This window comes from Carassius auratus, chromosome 41, assembly GCF_003368295.1.
Source record: "Carassius auratus strain Wakin chromosome 41, ASM336829v1, whole genome shotgun sequence".
NCBI classification, from domain to species: Eukaryota; Metazoa; Chordata; class Actinopteri; order Cypriniformes; family Cyprinidae; genus Carassius; species Carassius auratus.
In genome coordinates this window covers 389,810-414,977 of record NC_039283.1, presented here as the reverse complement: position 1 = coordinate 414,977, position 25,168 = coordinate 389,810, and the positions used below count along the sequence as shown (strand labels likewise).

The window sequence follows — 25,168 nt, the reverse complement described above, 5'->3', positions numbered from 1 at the left end:
ACACCTGCTTATCTATATTCTGGTTGACAGGAAGGCAGACCTGAGGATGTACAGTAAAACATCAGCAGTCTCAAGGATCTGAGTCACTCTTTCTCCTTCCCTCCATTCCTCTCCACTGCCAAGATGAAGCTCATTAGAGGAAAAGAGATTCCTGACTAAATAGCATGGGGCTCCTGCCAGACTGGGTGAAAGATAAGGGAGAGAGAAAGAGGTAGAGAGAGAAAGTATGTAGAACTGAGGACAAATTATTAACTGAGATGATTGGCACTTTTATCAAACTAGGTATTTATATGAATACATCAAAATGTAATATTTTATTATTGTTATGGTTAGACGGTTATGATTTTATATTGTAAACCCTGATTAATGTTCTTATTTGCATATTTAGGTTTTTAATATAGATATATTTGATTAGCAATATTTTTTATTAACATTGATTGGACGAAGACAGCATGCATTAAGCATATAACCTTTAATATCTGCTTCTCCTTTTTGCAAAATGTCATCCAGACAATATGTTTGACATATTTTTACTGGTTTCTGCAGATGTTGAAACTAAACACAACACAGAAGTTTCTGTTACTGTACAGACCTCATGAATATTTAATGAGGCAGGCACTTCATCATTTACGATTGGCAGTTTTGGTAGAGCAATTCAGCAGAGCTTCTTACCCTATAGGGTTAGAACAACATGTGGTATACTGCATAATCATATCCATATCTTTAATTTGTCTGATAACATTTCTTGCTCAAATTTTGATTCATTTTCAGTTCTTCTCTGTTATAAAAGAAGAAGAGTAGAATGATTTATGTGGACTGAAGTTTACAGCTCTGTTTGTAGAATCCTGTTACCTCCTCAGTTTACAGTAAAGGTATTCCTCAATACCACGACTGAGGTGCCCTTGAGCAAGGCAACAAACTCCCAACTGTTTCCTGGGCACCGCTGTGTGTGTGTGTGTGTGTTCACTGCTGTGTGTGTGCATTTTGAATGGTTAAATGCAGAGCATAAATTCCGAGTATGAGTCACCATAATTGGCTGTATCTCACGTCACGTCACTTTCACTTTTTTTCACTTAATAAAACTACGCTAATAAAAATTTACTTTGGACCGGTGTGTACTTGTACAGTGGGTATAGAAAAGAATCAGCCCCCTCTAAAAAATAACCTAATTTTGTTGTTTTGCCGCCTGAAATGAAGACAGACAGTTTTTGTTTTATCCAGCTGTATTTACCCAGTACAACTTATAACATCAAAATGAAAGATATAACATCAACATAAAAAAGAATCAATGTGTCAGTATTTTGTTGAACCACCTTTTGCTTTAATTATAGCCTTTAGTCAGTTGGGATATGTCTCTGTCTCTACTGTCTTGCCCATTCTTCTTTCCAGAACTGCTTAAGTTCAGTTCAATGCAGCTTTCAAGTCATTCCACAGATTTTGACTCTGATTTGCCACCCATAGTTAATTGTTTGCTTCAGTTGCACTACCAAGGACTGAAAAGCTCCAGGAAAGCTCTTATCAAAATGACCACAGTTGAAAGTAAATAGCTTTGTTTGCCACTGAGAAGGTGATTGGCTACAAATGAATGCGTTTACAATTCATTTTTACGAGGGGTTAATCCTTTTCCAACTAAGGCCTAGTCCACACGTAGAGTACACTGATATTTTTATTAAAAAAATTTCTTCCATTAAATTTTTTTTTTAAAATCTCATCCACATGAAACCACAAAAACACACTGCACTGTCAAGAGCATGCCAAACCAACAGGTGGCAATATAACCCTAACCGTAAACCCATGTTGGCCAATCAGAAGCCTGAATGAAAGGTTATTACCGGCGCACACTCCGACTTCACAAGCTAAAATCTCTGGTTTCACTGGCTATCTTCACCCTGGCAAGAGTTCTCAAAAAGGTTTGGTTTCAGTGACCTGATACTGTGTTTGCGTGTGGACGAACTGCCAAACCGCACAAAAAAAGCTGCGGTCTTAAAAATACCCATGTACCTCTGGACAGAAGCTCAGTGACTTTTTAAATTATTTTCTGACATGTTAATGTTACACCTTTCACTTGGATGTTATACATTGCACTGAGTAAATACAGCTGGATAAAACAAAACTGTGTCCATCTTAATTTCAGTCTGTAAAGCAACAAAATGTCATTATTTTAAGGGGGGGGGGGGGGTTCTTTTACCAGCCACCCCACCAGTCCCTCCAATAACCCATCCAAAAGTCACCCGCACCATTGTCCAGTTAATAAAGCACCAGAGTGTGAGACATGTGGAGCTTAAGGAGAGAAGAAGCAGACAAAAGGAGAAGTATTAAGTGAAGTCAGGAGACTAGAATTAAAGCTGACATGGGCAGCAGAGGGCTGTTTTGTGTGTGGCCTTGTTGAAAGACCTTCGTTAGAAGTGATAAGTTCATAATGACCTGCAAAGAAAGAGGAACTACTAGAAATTGACATTTTTATTATCTCAAATGTCTCACCAAATTTGTACATTTAAAAGAGGTCAAGCATTGTTAATGAGAAGTCATTTTAATTTAATAATGAAGAAAAAAATATTCATTATTTTGCCTTATGAAAGGATTTCAGGAAAAACAACAAGATACAATGTTGATAATTAGATGAGAGATACTTGCCATAAATATCTGGAACCTCAATGGACATTTTTGCAGTGTTATTTGTTTTCATTGCTCAAGAACATATTTCCTGCTGGAACAAAGCTCTGTTGATTTGGTCTCATTTGAGCCAGGATAACCCCTTTTCCTTCTGGTTATCTATACCCTTAGCACACCACTGTGTCTGCTAAATATTTATAAATGCAACTTACTCTCATCCCTCAGAGAAAAGCATGCTGCATAGAGGGAATGCTGGGACAGAGAGAGAGATAGAGAGAGAGAGAGAGATGGAGTGGAAAACTGGCTCTGGATGGATAGAGGGAGCGAAAGAAAGTGGGGGGGGGTGGGGGTGACGGGCAGCGCTGGCTGTCCTAACCCTTTTAGTTAGATTAACTTGAGCCATAATGTCTCTCTCACATGGCCCTACGATATATCTTCTGACTCAGCTCTCTCTCTCTCTCTCTTTCTCTCTCTCCCTTTTTTCCTTATCCTTCTATCTCAATAATGAGTTTCAGTGGTATGGAAGAGTCTGTATTATGGATGGGACAGCTGTAGCATTAAAATACACCAGCAGTGTAGCGGCTCTTGTACAGTTACTGTCAGCGCTAATACCCCCCCCCCCCCCCCCCACAAATCCTTCATCCACTCCCACCTCGCTGCTGTCAGTCAGGTTATTAGTTTTTTTTTTTGGAGCCTGCTTCCATTTTCAGTTTATATTCCATCTATTTCTCTCCCAGAGCCCTCCTATTTAATTCACTTCATTTTAGATGTCCATTACCAGCTGTTCCACCATGAACTGCCATCTAGCCCGACTGATTACTCTACCAAACAATGCATATATCTGGCTGCTGCATTAGATGTTCAATTTTTGCTGAAAGAAATGGGGGGAGTGCAGACAAGCACTCAGCTGGAGCATTTAGACTCCCTCCATTTAGACATCTCTCTTTCTTTTTATACCCCCCCCCCCCTCCCCCACTTATATTTTATATTGCATCCATCCATCTTTTTGGGCTTTTTGTACTCTCCGCTCAAATGTAACCACCCAACCCCCAAAGAATACCCCATTTCCTTCCCCAAATTTCATTCTCACGTTTGGCTCTGCTCTGGGAACTGGAGTAAGTAATACAGGGCTGTAATTGCTCAGCCTAGGGGCCCTTGAGGTTATCGGGAGAATAAGAGTTGTCCCTCAGCATTTTTTTCATCCCTACTTCTTTGCTGACATGCCCTAATAAGAATCCCATCTCTTCATTTTTGCCAATGTCACGTGAGGCGATTTCAAATCAAGTTTCCCAAAACAACTCATTTGAAACTTTTGAGATGGGCCCTAAGATTGCACTCCATCCCTTCTTGTTTGTCAAACCCTGATTGCTGAAAATTGGCAGACTTGGGGCTTCAAAATGGGCATCACTACTCAGAATTTCTCTGTTATCAAATCTTTCCACCTTGCGTGTGCTGTACTGATGTTTATGCTCATTCATTTGTCTTTGTGTGACTTTCTGTGTTCTGGCTTCAGGATTTTCCTGCTTCTTTGGCTCTTCGTGTACTGATTCTCCAATTGTCTCTTCTGGGGAAGCGCAATAATAAGTGCGTTCTGTTTAATGTTTGCCCTTCCATCAGTTTTTATCAGCATATCTACAGAGACAGCAGCCAGTAAGAGTAAGGATCCTCTCTGTTGTTAAGCAAAACACTGCAGGTCATGCTGTTTCAAAATGACAAAATACATTGTGGATGCTGACCCCCTGTCTACAGTGGCGGTTCTACATTGAAATACACCCTGGGCGAGACCCCTTTCGAGCGCCCCCCCCCCCCCCCCCCCAAAACACACACAAAAAAAAATAGCAAACAAAGTTCTGCACAAACAGCAATATTTTATTATAACAACTGTTTTCATATGATGTGAGATCATTGCATGCATGTTTCCAATTTGCCATTCCTGCACTTGTTAAATTGATGTTCCTCTTGGAAAACAATTTGCAGCAGAAGCAAAAGAGGCTGTTGTTCTTAATTGAATAAATCAGCCAACTTCTTGCCATCTTTTCACCACTTACTAATGTCTTCTTAAAATATTAGTGGTGGTAACTTCTCCCATTACTCTCATTCCTACGGAAAACAAAGCCAGGTGGCACTTTACTTGGTCCTCTGTGAACCAGCTCAGTCCGAATCCTGTCAGTCAGATGTGAGGGCCAGTGGGGCTCAGTGGGGGTTCAGCTCCAGGCATTTCTATCAGACAGCATATTGGCATATTACTCAAAACACATAGCAGTGAAAAAACACAGTCCTACTCATAAATTATCAGAAATATTAAAATTACATTAAATTGCAGTTGTCTTGTAGCCCACACACACACACATACACACACACACACGATATGCACACCTGAAAGCTCATGCTGGGTAGAAGTAGAGGCAAAGAGGTCTTCATCCTCAATATCAGATATTTGTGGATACATATGTGTAGCGGAGGAGGTGGTTGGCTCATCCTGACCAGTGGCAGAGGATGCTCCAAAATATTTTAGAAGTGCCCCTGAAATTGCAATTTAACTGCATTTGAAATCAAAAGACCATAGGATAATGTTTTATAAAGTTAAAACAGCCTAGGGTCAAATTGACTCAAAACATAATAGAAGGGTTACATAAACATGCTCTTACACACTAAATGTCTGTCATTAAACGCTATATCCTCCTAGACCCGGAAAATAAATACATTTATTTATTTCATTTTTCCCCCATGTCATCACATTTTTTAGAGCATAGAAACAAATAGTAAAAAAATACATTGAAAAATTATATTTTATTCACGTTATGCTATGGTCACTGGGACTCAGTTGTTGTAAAAAATTAAATGACTTTAAATTATATGTATAGGCAAAAACAAAAACTTTTTGGGTTTCAGGATATTTTTCAACCAAAATTTGTATATCAATCTAACTTTCATGGAGGTGCCATTAGGTCACTGCCTCAAATTATACGCATGACACACTTTTAGTTATGACTTGTAAAACTATACTTAGGAAACAATACTTAGCATACTGTGTAGCAAATAAAATGCCGTTGGTTATTTACAGGGCCTAATGTTAAACCAACTGATGGAAATGATAACTGAACTTTTAACAGTTTTATTGCAAAGCACAATATTATAAATTAGATCTCGTGATTGAGTTGAAACCAAATTATTGTCGTATAAGCATAGCAAGCATCATAGCAAAAAGGTTAACAAAGAGTTATACCCACCACCAATTAACATTAGCCCTTCATTCATGAAATGGATACTGTAATCATACAGAGACAATAGTTGCATACCTTTATCTTTTGCTCGTTTCTCCTCTTCTTCTTTTCTTTTTTTTCGAAATTGGGCACCTGGCTTTGACCTTTCCTTCTCCATCTCTGTTTATTTGGCACTCGACAATCAACAGATTTCCCATCCCCCCAACTGTCACTCAGGACCAGAAGTCAAGACTAAACCAATTCACCCTGATGACCGCATAATCGTTTTGTATTACCTAGTTTCATTTGCAGGAACTATAGGCCTGTATTATAACATTATGAATGAAATGTGCGTTATTTGGAAGAAAGTCGAGGTGTGTGACTGACTTTAGTCTATTATTAATTATATTACTAGTGTGGATCCCCTGTCCCCGTCCACCCCCGCCCTGTCCGTTCCATTTGAGAGAGACCCAGAGGTGAAACGTTGCACGCTCCTCACGCCCCACTCCCTTACACTTCTCTCACAACACAAAGCTTCAGTGGATATTTTCAGCAAGCAGGGGCGCCGGCAGCTGCAGGGAGCGCCAATTTGCCAATTCCACACACAGTGAAATGATATAAATGACGAAAAACCGCTTCGCGACACAGAGGATTTTTTGTTTATCTGCTCGTGCTGCCGCCCCCAATGTGTCACGAAAAAATGACGCCCCGGGCGGCTGCCCGGTTCGCCCGTGCCTAAAACCGCTACTGCCTGTCTATATAATATAAACTCTTATCTAAACTATTATCAGTGCAGTCTTATGTAGGTGTACACCATTCAGATGACTTCACAAAAACACAATTTATTTTAAAATGAGCACTGAACTACTGAATGCACCTCAGAAATATGTCAGTTAAAATAAGTCAAATGTGTTGCAAACACCCATTCACAGCAATTTTAACCAAGCAAAGGTGAGAAAGAGGAATGGGAGGAGATTTGTTTACTAGAGTGCAGAGGAGCGTGTAAGACTAGGGAATGATGTGAAGCATTGTAGAGAAATGTAGTGCGCAGTGGGAGCCAAAAGATAATTTCTCACGATCTTTTGATGTCCCAGTGGTTTAGCAGAAGAATCTGACCACACTCACACAGACAGACTGTAAACCTCATTTAGTTAAACCTAAATGCTCATGCTAAACCTCAGTTTTATGTGAAAGTGTGTGGTGTAACCAAGAACAGATGTAACCTCTTTCTATCCTTGTACTTGAATCAAACAGGAATAATAAATTGAGTAAGTGAAAGTGATGTGTCATATGGCCAAGAATGGTGACCCATACTCTGAATTCGTGCTCTGCATTTAACCCATCCAAAGTGCACACACACACCAGTGAACACACACACACTGTGAACACACACCCAGAGCAGTGGGCAGTCATTTATGCTGCAGTGCCCAGAGAGCAATTGGGTGTTGGGGGACTCAGAGCGCTGTACATTTACTCCCCCCACCTACAATTACTGACTGCCCGAGACTCTTACTCGATTAAAGTAAAGTATATTGATCTCAGAACAGAAGCTTGAAAATTAGGAAGTTCCTCTTCCTTTGTTGTATAATTTCTGGATTTGTTATTTGTGACTGGCTCACAAACTTCAGGAAGTGTATGGAGGTGCACACAATGCTCTGAAGGCCTGATGAGGGTAACTGAAGTTCACATGAGGGCCTTTCGCACCGTGTACCAGAACTAATCGCACCATAGTACCAGAACTAATTGTGGAACTACCCACTTTCGCAAGTATGGAGAACAGTGATAGATGAACGGACGCTGAAGTGCAGGCACTTGTAGCAAATGTAGCACTGCCAGTTGTCGTTGGAGATTCTTAAGGGGCGGTCACACTAGCCTTTGAACATGAAAAAAAAAATTTCCGGACGCCGCTGCGAATATGGGCGGGAGCAAGATATAACGGTTTCCCCTGAGTTATCACAACATGGATTAATCTGTGCTTGTACTGTGTCTTTTGCGACGGTGTCGAAAGCATCTTATTAAATTGTACTCTCTGTCTCTCTCTCTATCTATAAATATATACACACTAAACAATAAAAAAATATAAAACGTGTCCTCATTCAAATGTACCATCTGTTCCTGTTTCCACTGACACTGCGAACCATGCAGCTTCTTTTTTTAATATCTTTTAAATATGTATTATTGCTGCACTACGGCTAAAATAGTTTTTTTTTTATTTCTGTACAGAGAGGTCACGCAGTGACGTATCGATCATCTACTGGTCACACGACTTCACGTGATGCGAATTCGCAGGTCAGAGTTCACCAAACTTGAACTTTCGAACGCAGCAAAATGCGTAATTATCATAGACAGTAAAAGAAATGGACACAGCGACCCCATTGGAACTCAATTGACCCAAGTAAAGCCCATTTTTAGCATTTTTTAGCACTTCCGTTTCTGACGCGCAGACTCAAACAAAGCTTGACGACGTCAGCGACCTGTCTGCCAGATGTAAATCTTCTAAGTGGCTGTGCGTGCAAACTGTCATCGTTAATCTTGCAGAGACGGCGAGCTTGAGCGGGGAGTTCTTTGGCGTGAGTGAGCAGGAGTAAGTATTCTGATTAATTATTTTGTATAGTATTTTAAAATGGAACGCCAGTACGCCATATTAAGTTAATTTCCTGCGAGCTTCTCCTCCTGTCTGTAATGCGACAGAAAGTCAAGTGGTTATGACGCAATCGTTAGCCTATTTTTTACAAAAACTGTTTATACGGAGCCATAATGTAACATAGAAGGTAATGGAGCCCTTTATACATTGTCGTGTATCTTTCGAAACAAATAATGGACAAACGGAGTCTTTAAACGCCTCAGATGTAAAGTTATTCGCTGTCAAAGTGACGCCAAAATGAATGGGAGTCAATGGGAATGCTAACGCAAGTGAAGTTCTGCTAAAAGATGGCAGCCCCCACCCGACTTCAACTTCCGGTCGAGTTCCTTGCCGCCTGGTAATTATTCGCATGAGCCTGCGTTTTTTACGGTCTGACGCATTCGCATGCGTATGAATGGAAGTCAATGGAACGGAAAGTGCAGTGTGACCGCCCCTTTAGTCCACCTTTCCGTTCTTTCAGTAACTTTACGTAGCTATACGTTGACATTCTATGTCCATTATTGTGAAACCCGCGAGACACAAGAAAAACACAGCTCTGATCACAGCGTCCTTCATCCTCCTGCTGTTAATGTTGTTCTTCTTTGTTTTCGTTGTTGAACGGCACGCACCAATGACGTCACTGTCGACCGGCTTACTTAGTACACACTGTCGGTGCGAATTTAACCCTTTAAATTATATCAGGAAATAGTTTGTGCAAAATCGTCCCATTACTTTAGTACTGTACGTTTAGTTCTGGAACAAAAGCAGTTCAAAAGGCTCTTTGGTCTTAGTTTGCTGGTCTAATAGATGACTATAGGGGAAATGGAAAATTCTTTATTGTTTTTGTTAGTATTTCTAAGCTACAATTAAACCTATTGGTATTGGTAGACTAAACAAAGTTGAACTTTCAGTTTTCCGTAGTGTCTTTTTGCTTTTAGCAATTACCTGCTACCTTTATGTCATATTATTACTCAACCCCAGTATCATTTCTTATTCTTTGTGTATGTCTGTCTTTTTCTGCTCCCCTGATCTCTTCTCTTTGCCTTGTGACTGAGGGCGTGAGAGAGCCAGCAGCTGCTGTTAGTGCTGCTCTTGCACCTGTTCTTGTCTCATCACAGGAGTGATGACTGATGTCAGGCCATACATGGACCCATCATACCCCTCTCCACCCTTCCACATCCATTAAACACACACACACACACACACACACACACACACACACACACACACACACAGCAACCCTTCTTTATCTCAATCCTGTTTAATCAATCTGTATTTGGCAGCTTATTTAAAGATGTCAGGAAGGAAGTTCTGAATTGCCCACCCAATTCCTGCATTTCTGAAGTTGCTTTATACTACATATTTTTCTTGAAGTCCTGCGAGTCTTTAGTCTGCATGCTGAGTATGATTATATCAGTTGGTTTTGTTTTCATTTGACATTTTATGGTAAAAAAAAAGAATACTTCATTGTTATTCTAAATCCACAGGATACTCAAAATGTTGAAGAAAGTACTGGCTACTTTTCAATATAATAAAAATGTCAAGCTCAGAAATGAAAAAAAATAAACTTTATTATTTATTTATTTATTTATGTTTTATTTTAGGATTAGATATTTTTCGTTTTGATTTAGGTTTAAGTTTTCATCTAATATTTATATTTATTTCATTATATTTTAGCTTCATATCAGTTAATGAAAACTATTTTTAAACAATAACAGCATTGCAGAAAAGTGGTCTAAACGACTTATGTGTTAAATTCTTCTAATTGTTATGAATACATTAAATAACTCAAAATACCGGAATGGTAAGTCTTGACATCAGCTGTCAGCATCCTCAGTAGTGAATGTCATTAAGCTGCTGATATTTCCACTTCCTTCCTGCCCTTGTGCCATAGTAATAATGTTCAGCACAATATCATCACTGAAAATTACAGCACTCCATAAAAAAAAAAAAATCTGCAAGGTTAACACTTTTCTGTTTGAGTACATGCATTGGGGAGTTTTCTCATGAATATTCATGCATGGTTTGTGCCTGAATATATTTCTGTATTTCATTCATTTATAAGCATCTGTCTGCTTGGGTTAGTATCCAGAAGCCATAAATGAGGTATATATATAAAAAAGGTTAAATTTACTTATGATAATGAAAAATATATATGGGTAAAAGTGTACGTCTGCTTTTGTGAGCATAATTAATGAAGTTGAACGTCAAACCAGATCTTATTAGATAATTTTAAAGCAGAAATCTAAGTACATTTAGATATATTTATGTTTAAGAATAATGTAACGTTCCAGTGGGTTAAGAAAAAAAAAAAATTGGACAAATTCATAATAAATTCACATAATTTTTCTTTGAATAGTTGAAGATAATATCCTATGCTTGATAATATCCTATGCTTCAGTCTCCTCTGCACAAGCAGGTTATTTTGAGGACTGACAATAATACGATTTGTTAAAATAAAGTGAAAGGCATAAAAGGTGGAGATTCGTTTTGGGGATAGCAGTACACTGAAAGTGGCCGAGCAGATACAGAAATACTGTAGCAGAGTGAAGACACTTTGAGAGCAGTGCTAAGAGAGATTATTAGCTTATCTTTCATTTATACTGCAGTTTGTGGGCAGCGATGTTTCTGTTTATATAACTTTTTTGTACTATCATTAAGATCAGTCACAGCGTTCCTTTGGTTTAGTTTCTAACACACATCATCTCAAATGCACTCTCATGGGACACACGACTCTCTCTCATAGTTCACAACCTCTGTGTGCAGTATCGTAACACGCTACTAAACTCATCCATTATTAATTCATAGTTTTCCGTTTTTCCAGCTTTAAGGAGTGATAACATTTGGGTTTTCTTTCTTTCTTTCTTTTTTTCTTTCTTTCTGATTTTGCAAAGAAGCAATTGCAAGCCAGACCCAAACATACCTTGCCCTTATAAGCAGCAGTTGGGGCACATGCAATAACCATTGCTCCTGTTGTTTGATCATTCAGAGAATGGTCTGATGATGCGCCAATGAAAAATTGACTTTACTTTTAAAGCTGTTGGCCTTGAGGGAATAACCCTACCACTTGAGAGACCTTGTGTGTGTTTGTTTGTGTGGGTGAGTGTACAGTATGTCCGCTTACTGTATACACACCATTCATCAGTATTATACATCAGTCCCTCTGTATATACGTATAGCACCAGCCAGAAATTAATGAAAGCATGCTATAAAATAGAGGGCAGGGTACATTGTTAGATTAAAAATGGCACTGGCGTTAATGCCCACTATTACTTTATCCACAATTTACACGTAGTTCTAAATGTTTAAATTAATGCTTTGTGTAAATAGCATCTATTACTATTTGCTCTTAGTGTAAACAAGATCCTTTCTTGCTTTTGTACACTTGGTGCAAATGGTTTATATCACTATTTGGTGTAAAAAGCCTTTGCTTTAAAGGTAATACACTGCAAAACAAAAGGAAAAAAAGGGCATCTGTGATTGCAAGAATAATTCTGTAAAGATACAGTAAAAATGTAAACATCTGTGGAACAACCTGTACATTTTCAAGTTTAAAATAGTTATTTATAAAACAAACAATCAAAAGGTACTCTGAAATGGCATACAGTATCTTACAGCTACGAACCAGTCAACCAATTAAAAAGATAATTAAATGCAGTACCACTGCTCCCTATACATGCGCCATTCTCCCATCCAAAACTGAAGAAAGTAAAAAATAAAAAAAAACAGTCATAAAGTTGGCTTGATGTTGGACATTCGAGAGACTCAAATTTAGGGACCGTCTCTAAAGTTACATGCGACATTGGTATACACTTTTCTAACATCAGTAGCATTTGAGGAGAATGACTAACAGTCATAAAAGCAACTGTAATTGTTCATCTAGGTGTCAGCTATAATGCACAATTGAATTGAATGTTTGATATTTATTAAAATAAACTGTAAATCATTTGTAAATTATGCTACTTTTTCACTTGGGCTCAAACGCAAATTTGAAGCTCAATAGCATTTGAGGAGAAAGACTTGCAGTCATAAAACTATTGCAATGTGTTCATGTAGGTGTCAAAATAAATGATAAATCATTTAGGTAAAAAAATGAGGCCCGTTTATCACTTTCAGGCATATTCCTGTGAAAGTGTTTTTTTTTTCAGGTTCCCATACGAAAATTACCCATGGTTTTAACAATAACACCACAAATCATCGTTTTTGTAGCCATAGTTACTGCAAATTAACCATATTCTGTAATATTTTTTGGTTGTTGTTGCTATAAAAACAGACCTAAGCAATCAATAGCCTTTAAAATGACTTAAAATGCATTATATAAAAAAACAATGAGGCAATGATGATTGGTTAATAATAACACTGTTAAAATACATAATGTAGGCAAATACAAAATCTGTAATTAATAATCTGTAAAAAAATTTGCCCACGTTTTTGCTATAGATGACACAGCCTTTATAATTTCTTCAACAAAAAACATGCATATCAAAAACCTTACAAAAAATAAACCACAGTTTTATCATAGTAAAACAATTTCCTTTTGCATGATTTCGGAATTTTCTGAATTTGCATGATTTCTGACACTATAAAATAAATTAGTCATAATAAAGTTAAAGCAATAGGTACATTATGAGAGCTACAATTGTAATTCGTAAATAATACAATTTATTAATTTACTTTTTTATTTGATTAAAGTTCTGTTTTCACCCCTATAGTAGGTCTTTTTTTTTCCATCATCATATTTTAGGAAGGGCGGGGGCACAACAATACAATCCTGCTTAGGGCACCCATTTGGCCAGCAGCGGCCCTGATTAAATCTATTACATTAACACTGATTTATTAGATATAATGAATGTAAATAAAACCCCAAATGGAAAATTATCATGTAAACTGTGTAAATGTAAAAATGTAAACTGTTTATTTTAACACTGAAAAACTTACACTTTATCTTCTTTAAAAGGCATAGGGCCAAAGACAAAGGTTCTGTCCCAAATGATTGCCTCTGCAGTCACACTTGGATCACTCTTCAATCACAGTGGATAATACAAAACAGTCTATTATGCAATACGTCACAACTGCATGAATTGCTGAGGCTGCCAATTTCAGATTGGGCTATATAAAAAGTGATGGGATGTAGGAGGAAGGAAATGAAAAGGAGTGCTGTTTTTGACTCTTATATAGACTACAGAGTTGTGCTCTGTAAATGTCAACACATACTGACCTTTGACCCCACTATTACATACTGAGGTCTCGGAAGCATTCTCTGTCAATCACCGAAGGAATGTCACACCCACACACACACACACACACACAAAACTCCATAACATGGGTTGTAGTGTATAGACACAAATCATCTTTAAGATGTTTGCTGTCCATATTAGCTCAATTCATTCTTGCTGAGTACTAATGCTGGATCTGACCGGTGTGTTCTGGTCCCTGTCTTGTTTTGATTCGGTTTTAAGGGGAAAGTAGCCTTTTTTTTTTATTATACTGTTTCTTATGAACTGGTTTTAACCCCTCAGACAGCCGGTACTGTCTAACACATGACAGTAGTCATGAGCTGTTTGCTTGGGTTTAGTGGGAGTCATGAGAATCTGTTAGCTGGTGTGTTTATGTGTGTTGTCTATCAGCCTAGAGGCATCTATGGAAGAGGGAGGATCCTAGAAGAGAGTATTGTCTGTCTGGCTGCCACACTACTCCTGTGATCTTTCTAAACAAGGAAACTGCATGCTCACATTACGCACACACACACACACACACACACACACACACACACACACACACACACACACACACACACACACACACACACACACACACACACAAAATGACTCTTAATCTGGGTTTCATTCTAGATTCCACACCAAAATGTAGTCTGAGATGGGAAGTGTTTTGAAAAACCTAATTAACTAATTAACTAATTAAGTTATTTCAGCTGGTCACTCAAAAATGTGCCACACCATTTTTTTTAACCTTTCTAGCTTTTTTTTTTTTAATCAGATCAACCATTATTTCCTAGTCTATGTAAAAATTTATTTTGAACATTTGAAAGTGACATTCAGCCAAGTATGGTGACCCATGCTCAGAATTTGTGCTCTGCATTTAACCCATCCAAAGTACGCACGCACGCACACACACACACACACACACACACACACACACACACACACACACACACACACACACACACACACACCTGGAGCAGCGGGCAGCCATTTATGCTGCGGTGTCCAGGGAGCAGTTGGGGGTTCAATGCCTTGCTCAAGGGCACCTCAGTCGTGTTTTTGCCAGCCCGATATTCAAACCCACAACCCTAGGGTTAGGAGTCAAACTCTCTAACCACTAGGCCACGAAATCCCCATTTATAAACTCTTTGTAGACTAAAGTGTTTTTAACTGCTGTATATGGCAGAAATTTAATTTTTTATTTTTATTTCATGGAAACTGGATGTAACTCTATTACATTTTCATGATGTTTCTTAATTTTATATTGCCTTCAAAATCATTGGATATATATTGAATTATGAAATGTATCACCCAGTCCAACTGTGGACTGCCTTACACGCTCCTGTTACCTGATTTAATTAGAGCAAATGGTTTCTTGCACCTGGTTCTGTGCAGTTGGGCTTCATGTTTGGAGGCAGTGGGAACACAATGGCTGTGTCAGACTCACAGCGTGTGGATCATGTGACTCTGAGGCCACTGCAGTGAAGAGCCGTCTGGCCGTCCAGCTGCTTATCCAGCTCTCGATCATTGCAGCCAATACCAAGTCCAAATGTTCAGTAAAATAGCCATCATTTCTATCAAATATGTCATTTTCTTGTCTCTTGTCCCTTTTCTTTACAGTATGTCTGGCTTCAGTCATGGTCAAGGTGACCCCAGAGGTGGAAGTGATTAAAGGAGAAACCATCAAACTGCCTTGCAGCTACACCACCTCTGCACCTGACTCTTCCATTATGGTCCTATGGTCCATTGTAAGCACATGAAGGACTCAATATTATGAGAATATACTGCTTTTTTCATTTGATATCTTTTTTTCTTGTTTTGCATTTCTTCATGTAAAAAAACTGTACTACATTGATGTATATGTGTTTCCATCATCCTCAGGAGGATTCAGGTACAAGAAAGCAAATTGCTTACAAGTCTTCCGAAGGTTCTGGCATTGAAGATGTCTCAGGAATGAAAGGTCGCTTAACCATGGGAAGTGACTCGTCCCTCACCATCTCCCCTGTCACAGTGGAAGATGACAGAGCCTTCTTTTGCCAAGTGACTGCAAAGGCTTCAGGGTTCTCTGAAAATAAGACCCAGGTCAAGGTTTTTTGTAAGTCTGACTGAAAATTAACACATATAATAATTCTTCCCTCCATTTTGTCTAAACTAAATGGGACATATGGCCAGCCACTTTCATACCTATTCATTAGTCTTGGGTGTTGTTTATGAGTTTGCTCCGGGTCAATTATGGCTGTACAGATTGCATTTGACACTATTGATTAATAGAGTGATTGCACTTGTCATGTTTGATGGATGTCATTTTAATGGTTATGAGAGCCAAAGAGCTCCATATGGATTAAGAAGTGCACTAATAAACACTGGCCTGAGAACAGTGCTTATTTATAGTGGTATTTGAGGTGGTTTTGTGGGAAAAGTAACTGGGAATTTGCAGACTACTGTAAAATTGACAGTAAAAACTTTGTTGGTATTTAGTTTTGTTTTCCAGTAAAAAAAAATAATAATCACCTTTCCAGTATGGAAATGGCACTCATTTCATAGAGTGAACCTTGAGTTTACTCTAAAAAGTGGTGTATCACTGAATGCATATTACATAACACAGTGCAATACATGGTGTATTTAAATAATCACAATTTATACTATTATAATAACAATTATTTATACATAATTACCTGCATGTAACCTTAAGCTAAACCCAAACCCTAACCCTAACCAAATAGTAAGTACATGTTGTCAATTGATATTACTCAGCACTTATATGTATAATTGTACACTGTAACAAAGACACTTTAAAATAAAATGTAACCTTATTTTATTATTTTTCATGCCTCTGATTGGCGTGCATTAAATGGTATGGCACTTTTAAGCCCCTCCTAAGCAATTCATCATTTCTTTAGAGCCCCAGCTGTTCATGATGGGGTCACTGGTGGGGACACTTTATGAAAAACTAAACAACTGTTTGTGCGTAGGAGGGAGTAGGCTCCGTGGGATAGTGAGCGTGTGTATACAGACCAGAGAAAACAGCAGAACGGCTTTTTTATTTTCCATCCCAGACTGCATGGAGTGAGAGAGGCAGTAATGGCTGTAATAATTATGAATGAGAGCAATGGAGCTGGAAAAAAATGGCATCTCCTCCCTGGAGACAAATGCTGCTGCCTGCTTCATGGCTAATGGCTACACCAAAGGGACATGTCCTTATATAGAGAGAGAAAGAGACATCCATCTCGATGCAAACACGTTCCCTAATGCTTTTAAAGTGTCTTTTAAACATATTTTGAGATAGATTAAGACATGAAAGAGATGCTTTGGTGACTGAAAGAAAGAGAGACTGAGAAACTAAGCGCTCTAGGGAGAATGGCATGACTCCTTATGCTATAAAAAATGATTCAGTTTATTTTTGTACCAGATGACAGCTGGGGGCAGTGATACAGTGACCTTGCGTGTGAATTGGTGGGTAGCGGAGAGATTGCAGCTCGATTTGAAAAGAGGATTAGTAGTGTCAGTGTTAATGTATATTAATATTCACTTTTCATATATTTAGCTGGTTTCCATTTGCAAATTTAGGGGCAAACTCACTATCTCAGTACAAAAACTTGATTGTTATTCACACAATCTGCCATTCGGTTTTAGCCTGAAAAACATTTAAAGGGGTCATATAATACCATGTTATTGTTGCTTCCATAGACATACTGTATGTGTGTATTTTTCAAACTCTAAATATATTGTTTTACTAGTATTTGAATGTCTGAAGCCCAAAATATGCATTATGTGTTTAATAACACTACATAGTTGTGATAATATGACAAGAGCAGTGCACGTTTCTCAGCCAATGTACGAAACAGGAATTTGGAAGTCATGCAAAGTCACTGAACCTTCTAAATCCAATATGTCGGACCATACTCCCAGGGGCAGACAGCAGGTGGTAATTGATAAACTGGATTTTATTTAATAGAACTTTCTATGTATACTTCTATTGATCATGGCATGAGTTATTCATAATATAATGATTAAATGATGAAGAGGAGCATTATAACTAGGCATCCTAGGAATAAATCCAGTGTGGTGCAGTCAAGTGATTTAAAAGAGCCTGTTATCCACTGTCATAATTCTTTCAGTGACTTCTCCCTCTATGTGTTCATGTTTATATGGCCAATTGCAGCGGGTGTATGCATGTAATATATTTAGGAAAGATCTCTGGCCTGATTTAATTATTAATGACCTTCTCTTTGCCTTTCACAGTTGCTCCGGAGAAGCCAGTGGTCAAAGGAAATGATCAGGCTATCGCTGTCAGTCATGACACTAAAATTTCCTCCTCTGAAGTGAGTCTCCTGTATAAGTTTATAGCTGTTTATGATAGCGTTAACCCTTTAAATGTACATTTATTTTGTGTAAGGTTACAATGACTTAAAGAAGTTTGTCAGAAATCTTGTAACAACATCCATCGTGTCACATTTCTGTGTGGTATGTTTGTTTAGGTGGCCAAGTGCATCAGCAGGAACGCTTTCCCTCAGCCTCATATTATATGGTTTAAAGATGCCATGCCTGTGCCTAAAGAAAATAACCAAAAGAATGGTAAGTGAAGAATTGGAAGAAAAGCCTGGGATTTTGTATGTATACCCATATTTAGTACAATTAGAAATATATATTTATTTTTTTAGCAAACTTGAATTAAATTGATACAAATTGACAGTAAACTATTCACATTATAACCATTAATATATGTTTCAGATAAACACTGCTCTTTTTATTAATCAAAAAATCCTGGAAAGCCCCCTAAATACTGAAGTGATTAAAATTCATTAAATACCTTTCAGAATAGATGCATATATTGTATAATGTATTTTTTTTTTTTAGCATAGTAAGTCCTCACAGACTTTTAGACATCTTACAGTAATGTTAATTTCTCTCTCTTTAATGTCTCACTCTTTCTTAGAAACCTATATGAGACCTAGTGTGGTGAAGGAAGCCTCAGGCCTGTACACCTTGACCAGTACACTGTACATGCAGCCTGTTAAAGCTGACGCTAGATCAGTCTTCCACTGCACGGTGGTGTACAAAATGCCAAACAACCAGACCAAACAGGAGAGCTCCGATAAATTCAACCTCTTGTTGCTCTGTAAGTCCGACATGCACACCTCACAATTAAACTGTAACGCCTGCTGCATGTGTCAACTGTACGCTCACTTACCTCAAACTACTCATCCTGTGCTTTCCTCCCATTAGATTCAGCAGAAAATGTGTTCTTCCAACTGAAGAATCAGGGGCCAATCAAAGAGGGGGATAATGTGCTGATGAAGTGTGAGACTGATGGAAACCCTCAGCCAGAGTTTGAGTTTTACAAAGAGGTGAGAGACCTTCTATGCCAAATCACAACCAAATAATCTGATGCTGGTTTGTCCATATTATTCTCACTGACATATTTGCTTACTCACTCATAAGGATAAAGCACTGAATGGATTGAAAGGAATGTTAGAAATGAAGAACGTCACTCGAGAGCATGCTGGAACCTATAGGTGTGAAGCTCTGGACTTTGATGCCTTGGAAGATGTCTTACTTAGCAAAACTCTAAACTTAAGTGTGCACTGTAAGTATCAATCCCAGATGTTATTATTAATACAGTAAACCATTTGAGTTATTAAATTACACAAATGACCTATTCTTTGTTAACCTCTGCACTCCTTCATTACCAGAGCTAATTTAGACAAGATTTACGGACCAGCACACTGGATTGAAAAAGAGATTTGCAGTAACAGCATGATTAAATACACAAATCGAGACAAATTCTTCTCTTTAATCTTTTTATTTTGTGTGCATTATTTAGATACTATTATAGTATTTATTAATATTTTAAATTAGATTTTTTATATATATTTTAATTCTACTTTTTTCTGTTTAGCTAATTTATTTATTATTTATAAGATATTTCAGTTTTAGTTTAATAATTTTAGTACTTAAACTTATTTTATTTCACTTTGTTGGCAAGGTAACATTTCTAATTTCAGTTTACATTTTTTTTATCTAGTATTTCTATTTCTATTTTATTTTAGCTCCATTTTTAATAGCTTTAGTTTAAGTTAACAATAACACCACTGCTTGTCATCGTCAACTAAAAAGAGAAGAGTATCATCTGAAAGCAATTACAGTACAAGTAAACAATTGTTTCTGTAACACATTCACTCTAGTACTGTAAACTCTTTAGTTATTTCCAACACTACAGTGACCTCAGTCAGTATATAAATTAATGACTTTGCAGTCTTGATTGGAGCTGTTCCCGTACCACACCAAGAGACACTGAGTCAATACAGTTTCTATGGCCACTTAATTGAAAGTTTTCACGATTGCTGAAGACATGCAGTCATGTGTGTAGAGAGAGTGTAGCGGACTCAGGACACACCCCTGTGGGGCTCCTACGTTCAGGTAGAAGGAGTTAGAGGTGAACTGGCCTACTTTCACCACTTGAGGTCTGCCGGTGAGGAAGTCTTGAATCCAGCTGCAGAGTGAAGAATTCAGTCCGAGGTTGTAGTTACACTCCAAAGAGAAAGTTTAAAAAAAGGAGACCTTGTAACACTCCAAAGAGAAAGGAACAATTTAAATCGCATCATATGACCCCTTTAAATTGTTAAGATAGTAACATTACTTTTTATCTTATCTTTATCTTTAATGATTTAGGTTGGGGCTTAGCATCAAGGATCACTATTTATTGTCAGACAAAGTTTTAAATTATATCATTAAGTTCAGGTTTAATAGATTTTTTCCACCACCTCTTAGCTATATTCATTCTTTTGTCGCTCTGTCAGATCTGGACCCAATGGCAGTGACTCCAGAAGGCCCATTGTATGCTGCTATAGGAGATACTGTGGAGTTTCAGTGTAAGACAAAGTCCTCTGATAAATACACCCAGCAGTGGATAAAGGCATGTACCAATTTCAATAAGCCAATTTTTCAAAGTTTCTGTCTATGATGTTTTTTTTTTTTTTCGGAATAATGTTATTTTAGTTCTAATGGTGCTACTCTTTGTCTGATTTTAGATTTTTCAGATTTATTTATTAATTTTTAAATTAATTAATTTAGAATATTCTGCCATTATTTATTCACTTTTCTTGTCAATCCAAACCCAAAGGACTTTTGGTTAAGCATTGAAATATTTCTTTTTTTGAAATATTTTTGTCCCTCTATATTGAAAGTCCAGGTATCCAATGTCCAATAAGGCCATAGAGTCTTTGTAAAATGAATCCAAAAGTCTTGTCATGAGATATGATTATTTAATATGATGAACAGATTTAATTTAGACATCTGTTCATGTATAAACACATACGGAGCATGTCACATATACAGTATTGTTCAAAATAATAGCAGTACAATGTGACTAACCAGAATAATCAAGGTTTTTAGTATATTTTTTATTGCTACGTGGCAAACAAGTTACCAGTAGGTTCAGTAGATTGTCAGAAAACAAACAAGACCCAGCATTCATGATATGCACGCTCTTAAGGCTGTGCAATTGGGCAATTAGTTGAAAGGGGTGTGTTCAAAAAAATAGCAGTGTCTACCTTTGACTGTACAAACTCAAAACTATTTTGTACAAACATTTTTTTTTCTGGGATTTAGCAATCCTGTGAATCTCTAAACTAATATTTAGTTGTATGACCACAGTTTTTTAAAACTGCTTGACATCTGTGTGGCATGGAGTCAACCAACTTGTGGCACCTCTCAGCTGTTATTCCACTCCATGATTCTTTAACAACATTCCACAATTCATTCACATTTCTTGGTTTTGCTTCAGAAACAGCATTTTTGATATCACCCCACAAGTTCTCAATTGGATTAAGGTCTGGAGATTGGGCTGGCCACTCCATAACATTAATTTTGTTGGTTTGGAACCAAGACTTTGCCCGTTTACTAGTGTGTTTTGGGTAATTGTCTTGTTGAAACAACCATTTCAAGGGCATGTCCTCTTCAGCATAGGGCAACATGACCTCTTCAAGTATTTTAACATATGCAAACTGATCCATGATCCCTGGTATGCGATAAATAGGCCCAACACCATAGTAGGAGAAACATGCCCATATCATGATGCTTGCACCTCCATGCTTCACTGTCTTCACTGTGTACTGTGGCTTGAATTCAGAGTTTGGGGGTCGTCTCACAAACTGCCTGTGGCCCTTGGACCCAAAAAGAACAATTTTACTCTCATCAGTCCACAAAATGTTCCTCCATTTCTCTTTAGGCCACTTGATGTGTTCTTTGGCAAATTGTAACCTCTTCTGCACATGCCTTTTTTTTAACAGAGGGACTTTGCGGGGGATTCTTGAAAATAGATTAGCTTCACACAGACGTCTTCTAACTGTCACAGTACTTACAGGTAACTCCAGACTGTCTTTGATCATCCTGGAGGTGATCATTGGCTGAGCCTTTGCCATTCTGGTTATTCTTCTATCCATTTTGATGGTTGTCTTCCGTTTTCTTCCACGTCTCTCTGGTTTTGCTCTCCATTTTAAGGCATTGGAGATCATTTTAGCTGAACAGCCTATCATTTTTTGCACGTCTTTATAGGTTTTCCCCTCTCTAATCAACTTTTTAATCAAAGTACGCTGTTCTTCTGAACAATGTCTTGAACGACCCATTTTCCTCAGCTTTCAAATGCATGTTCAACAAGTGTTGGCTTCATCCTTAAATAGGGGCCACCTGATTCACACCTGTTTCTTCACAAAATTGATGACCTCAGTGATTGAATGCCACACTGCTATTTTTTTGAACACACCCCTTTCAACTAATTCAACTAATTGCCCAATTGCACAGCCTTAAGAGCGTGCATATCATGAATGCTGGGTCTCATTTGTTTTCTGAGAATCTACTGAACCTACTGGTAACTTGTTTGCCACGTAGCAATAAAAAAATATACGAAAAACCTTGATTATTCTGGTTAGTCACATTGTACTGCTATTATTTTGAACAATACTGTACAAACCTCACTGGTTCTTGTGGATCCCCCACACACATTTGTGTGTGAGTTTTTGTCTTTACCATATCTGACATGCTCCAATGTATGTGTGTCAGTCATTGTTTTGATAATAATAATAATAATAATAAAATAAATAATAAAAATAAAATAATAAATAAAAGCCCAAATTACATATGTTCATCATATCTCTACACAACAATTGGATTAAACTGTTACAATGACTTTGTGACCTTTTCAGATCTTTTTGGTTACCTTGATCTTCTAAATTTGTGTTTCTAAAGTGAACCAAAGTATAATAGGTTTGGAACGACACAAGTCTAAGTAAATGATGACAGAATTTTCATTATTGGGTGAACTATACTTTTAAATTTTATAAGGCTGTACATCTTGTTTTTTGGCTAATATGTTTAGATCTAATTCGACTCAGCCTCTAATTTGATCTCACTGTACACCATAGGACTCAGAGGTGCTGTCGACGACGGGTGTGTTGACTCTTCAGCCAGTGACTCTGGCTAATGCTGGTGTGTATATATGTGTCGGAGAAGTACCTTCAGTGCCAGGTCTCCAAAAACAAGCCAATGTCAGCCTTGTGGTCACAGGTACTAAGTGCATGCATAGACACACACAAAGTTTTATGGTGGTTTATCAGTGCAAAGTGTCAATACAAGCTGGCATCAGTATCAAGACAGCTGTTTTTCCATAATGTGGATATTATGTTTAGATACAGGTGGGAGTTCAATGGCAAAAGTGAAGCGAGCTTGTTCATAAAAAATTCACAAACCTCTTAGGCTGAGCTCTCAGACTGTCAAATGCTACTGTTACACTACTATAACAAAAGTATACATTTCTTAAATAAATAAATACTGACCCCAAGTCTCCAAGTTGCCATGGAAATGCATTCACGTTCTCCTCAGAAGTACCATCTCTTATATCATATCATAATTCCGGAGAAAGTCCAAAAACATTTTAGCACTAATGCAACGTAATGAAGAGTAAAGAATTTATATTAGGTGTGTAATTGGTGCTGATCTGCGTGTTTTATCATTCTCGTGCTGCCATGGAGGATGATGGGAAATGTTAGTCTGCTCATAAACCAGCTAAACGAGTTTGTTTTCTTGGCAGTAAACAAAATGCTTACAAACTAAATGGCAATGTCAATATTCACATTTACAGCTAATTAGGATCCATACAATTTGTTTCCGCCATGCATATTTAATTTATACACGCCAATCTCAGGATGTAAGAAACAAACAAACAAAAAAAGCAAATAAACTCCCAGTCTTTAATTTAGCCGCTTATGTATGTTCAACTTTTCTGAATGAGTAAAGAGTTGTAGTGAGTCTGAGCTACAGTAGCTTAGCTAGCTATTATGGGATGTTGTAGCATTGAATCAAGAAAGCCAGTAGAGATGTTTTTTTAATAAGAAACTGCATCAAAAGAAAACAAAATGGTCATAGACATTTTGCTTCAAATCAAGTGTTGTGATTCATCTTTGAGTGGTTTCATTTGGTTGAAGGCAACTTGCTGAAACACCAAAGGAGATATATTTCCAAGGCCACTTGACAATGTGAGAAGTTACTGTTGAACTAATTCTCATAATAAAACTCTAACATAAGCTGTTAAAAACTTTGTCCCCCTGCAGTATGAGACATACTGTAACACTAGGCAAGGTTTTTCATCTTTTCTGTGCCATTGGCAAAGCTTTCATTCCACAGCTGATTTCCTGGTTTTGTTCTATATGCCTTCAAGTCATTTATAGTATGCATGGTTGTAGTTCACACCTTTTCCTGGTTTCCAAGAAAGAATATGAGGTCATAAGAATATAATATTTTAATTGAATCCTCAGAAAAAGACAGATGTCAGACCTGTTAAGATCGGTTTATATGTTTAATTTAAGTTCCCATCATTGGCTTGCCAAGGTGTCAAGGAATTTACAACTCAAAGAAAAGTTTAAAGCAAATGAACTCAAAGATGGGACACTAATAATAAACATATGCTTTCATTTTGAAGGTGCACCTGCGATTGATGATCCAGTGAATGGTTTCGTTGACAAGGAAGGAGGAATGGTCACTCTCAAATGCTCTGCTTTCGGTCATCCTGCTCCACAGTTCACCTGGACACCTTCTGGCAAAGAGGTGTGTTTATGTGCTACAAATAAATTAGGTTTGAACTTGATCTTTACATCAGAAAACTGTATTTGTCATATTTCTGTAATGATGTTTATCTGTGTGTAGTCAGTGACAGTAGTGGGGAATAAGGTGATCAGCACGGTCACTCTTGAGGCTTCGGCTGCGGTTCTGAAGAATGGTGTGATTTGTGAAGCATCCAACGATTATGGAAGAGACATCAAGACCTTCAAGGTGTCCATCAAATCGGGTTAGTGCATCCTATTCTAATAGACTAAGGCTATGTTGGGACTGGAATACTACACTCTAAAAATTACTGGGTTCAAGTTATCCCCTTAGCAATCCCACACTGGGTAAATATCAGACAGAAAACGTTGGGTTAACTTGCAGTTTTGTAGTTTGGTACATATAAATCA

The 25,168-nt window shown here is 37.7% G+C and overlaps 1 protein-coding gene and 1 long non-coding RNA gene across 3 annotated transcripts in view; one reads left to right on the top strand and one right to left on the bottom strand.

Annotated features, from left to right (window-relative positions):
• Positions 1–25,168, top strand: part of LOC113059717 (basal cell adhesion molecule-like) — a 53,217-nt gene that overhangs the window by 23,549 nt on the left and 4,500 nt on the right. For both annotated transcript variants that reach the window (XM_026228259.1, XM_026228260.1), the window contains exons 2-12: positions 15,282–15,409; positions 15,543–15,756; positions 17,904–17,983; positions 18,140–18,236; positions 18,598–18,780; positions 18,888–19,009; positions 19,104–19,248; positions 20,462–20,577; positions 23,084–23,225; positions 24,637–24,761; positions 24,861–25,002. In XM_026228259.1, coding sequence (XP_026084044.1) covers positions 15,282–15,409; positions 15,543–15,756; positions 17,904–17,983; positions 18,140–18,236; positions 18,598–18,780; positions 18,888–19,009; positions 19,104–19,248; positions 20,462–20,577; positions 23,084–23,225; positions 24,637–24,761; positions 24,861–25,002 — 1,494 coding nt within the window. The remainder of the gene's footprint in view (positions 1–15,281; positions 15,410–15,542; positions 15,757–17,903; positions 17,984–18,139; positions 18,237–18,597; positions 18,781–18,887; positions 19,010–19,103; positions 19,249–20,461; positions 20,578–23,083; positions 23,226–24,636; positions 24,762–24,860; positions 25,003–25,168) is intronic.
• On the bottom strand, positions 4,597–5,967 carry LOC113059718 (uncharacterized). Its single transcript, XR_003278135.1, has 3 exons — positions 5,913–5,967; positions 4,990–5,136; positions 4,597–4,833 (listed from the first exon to the last, which is right to left on the bottom strand). It is a non-coding gene; the product is annotated as an uncharacterized LOC113059718 (long non-coding RNA).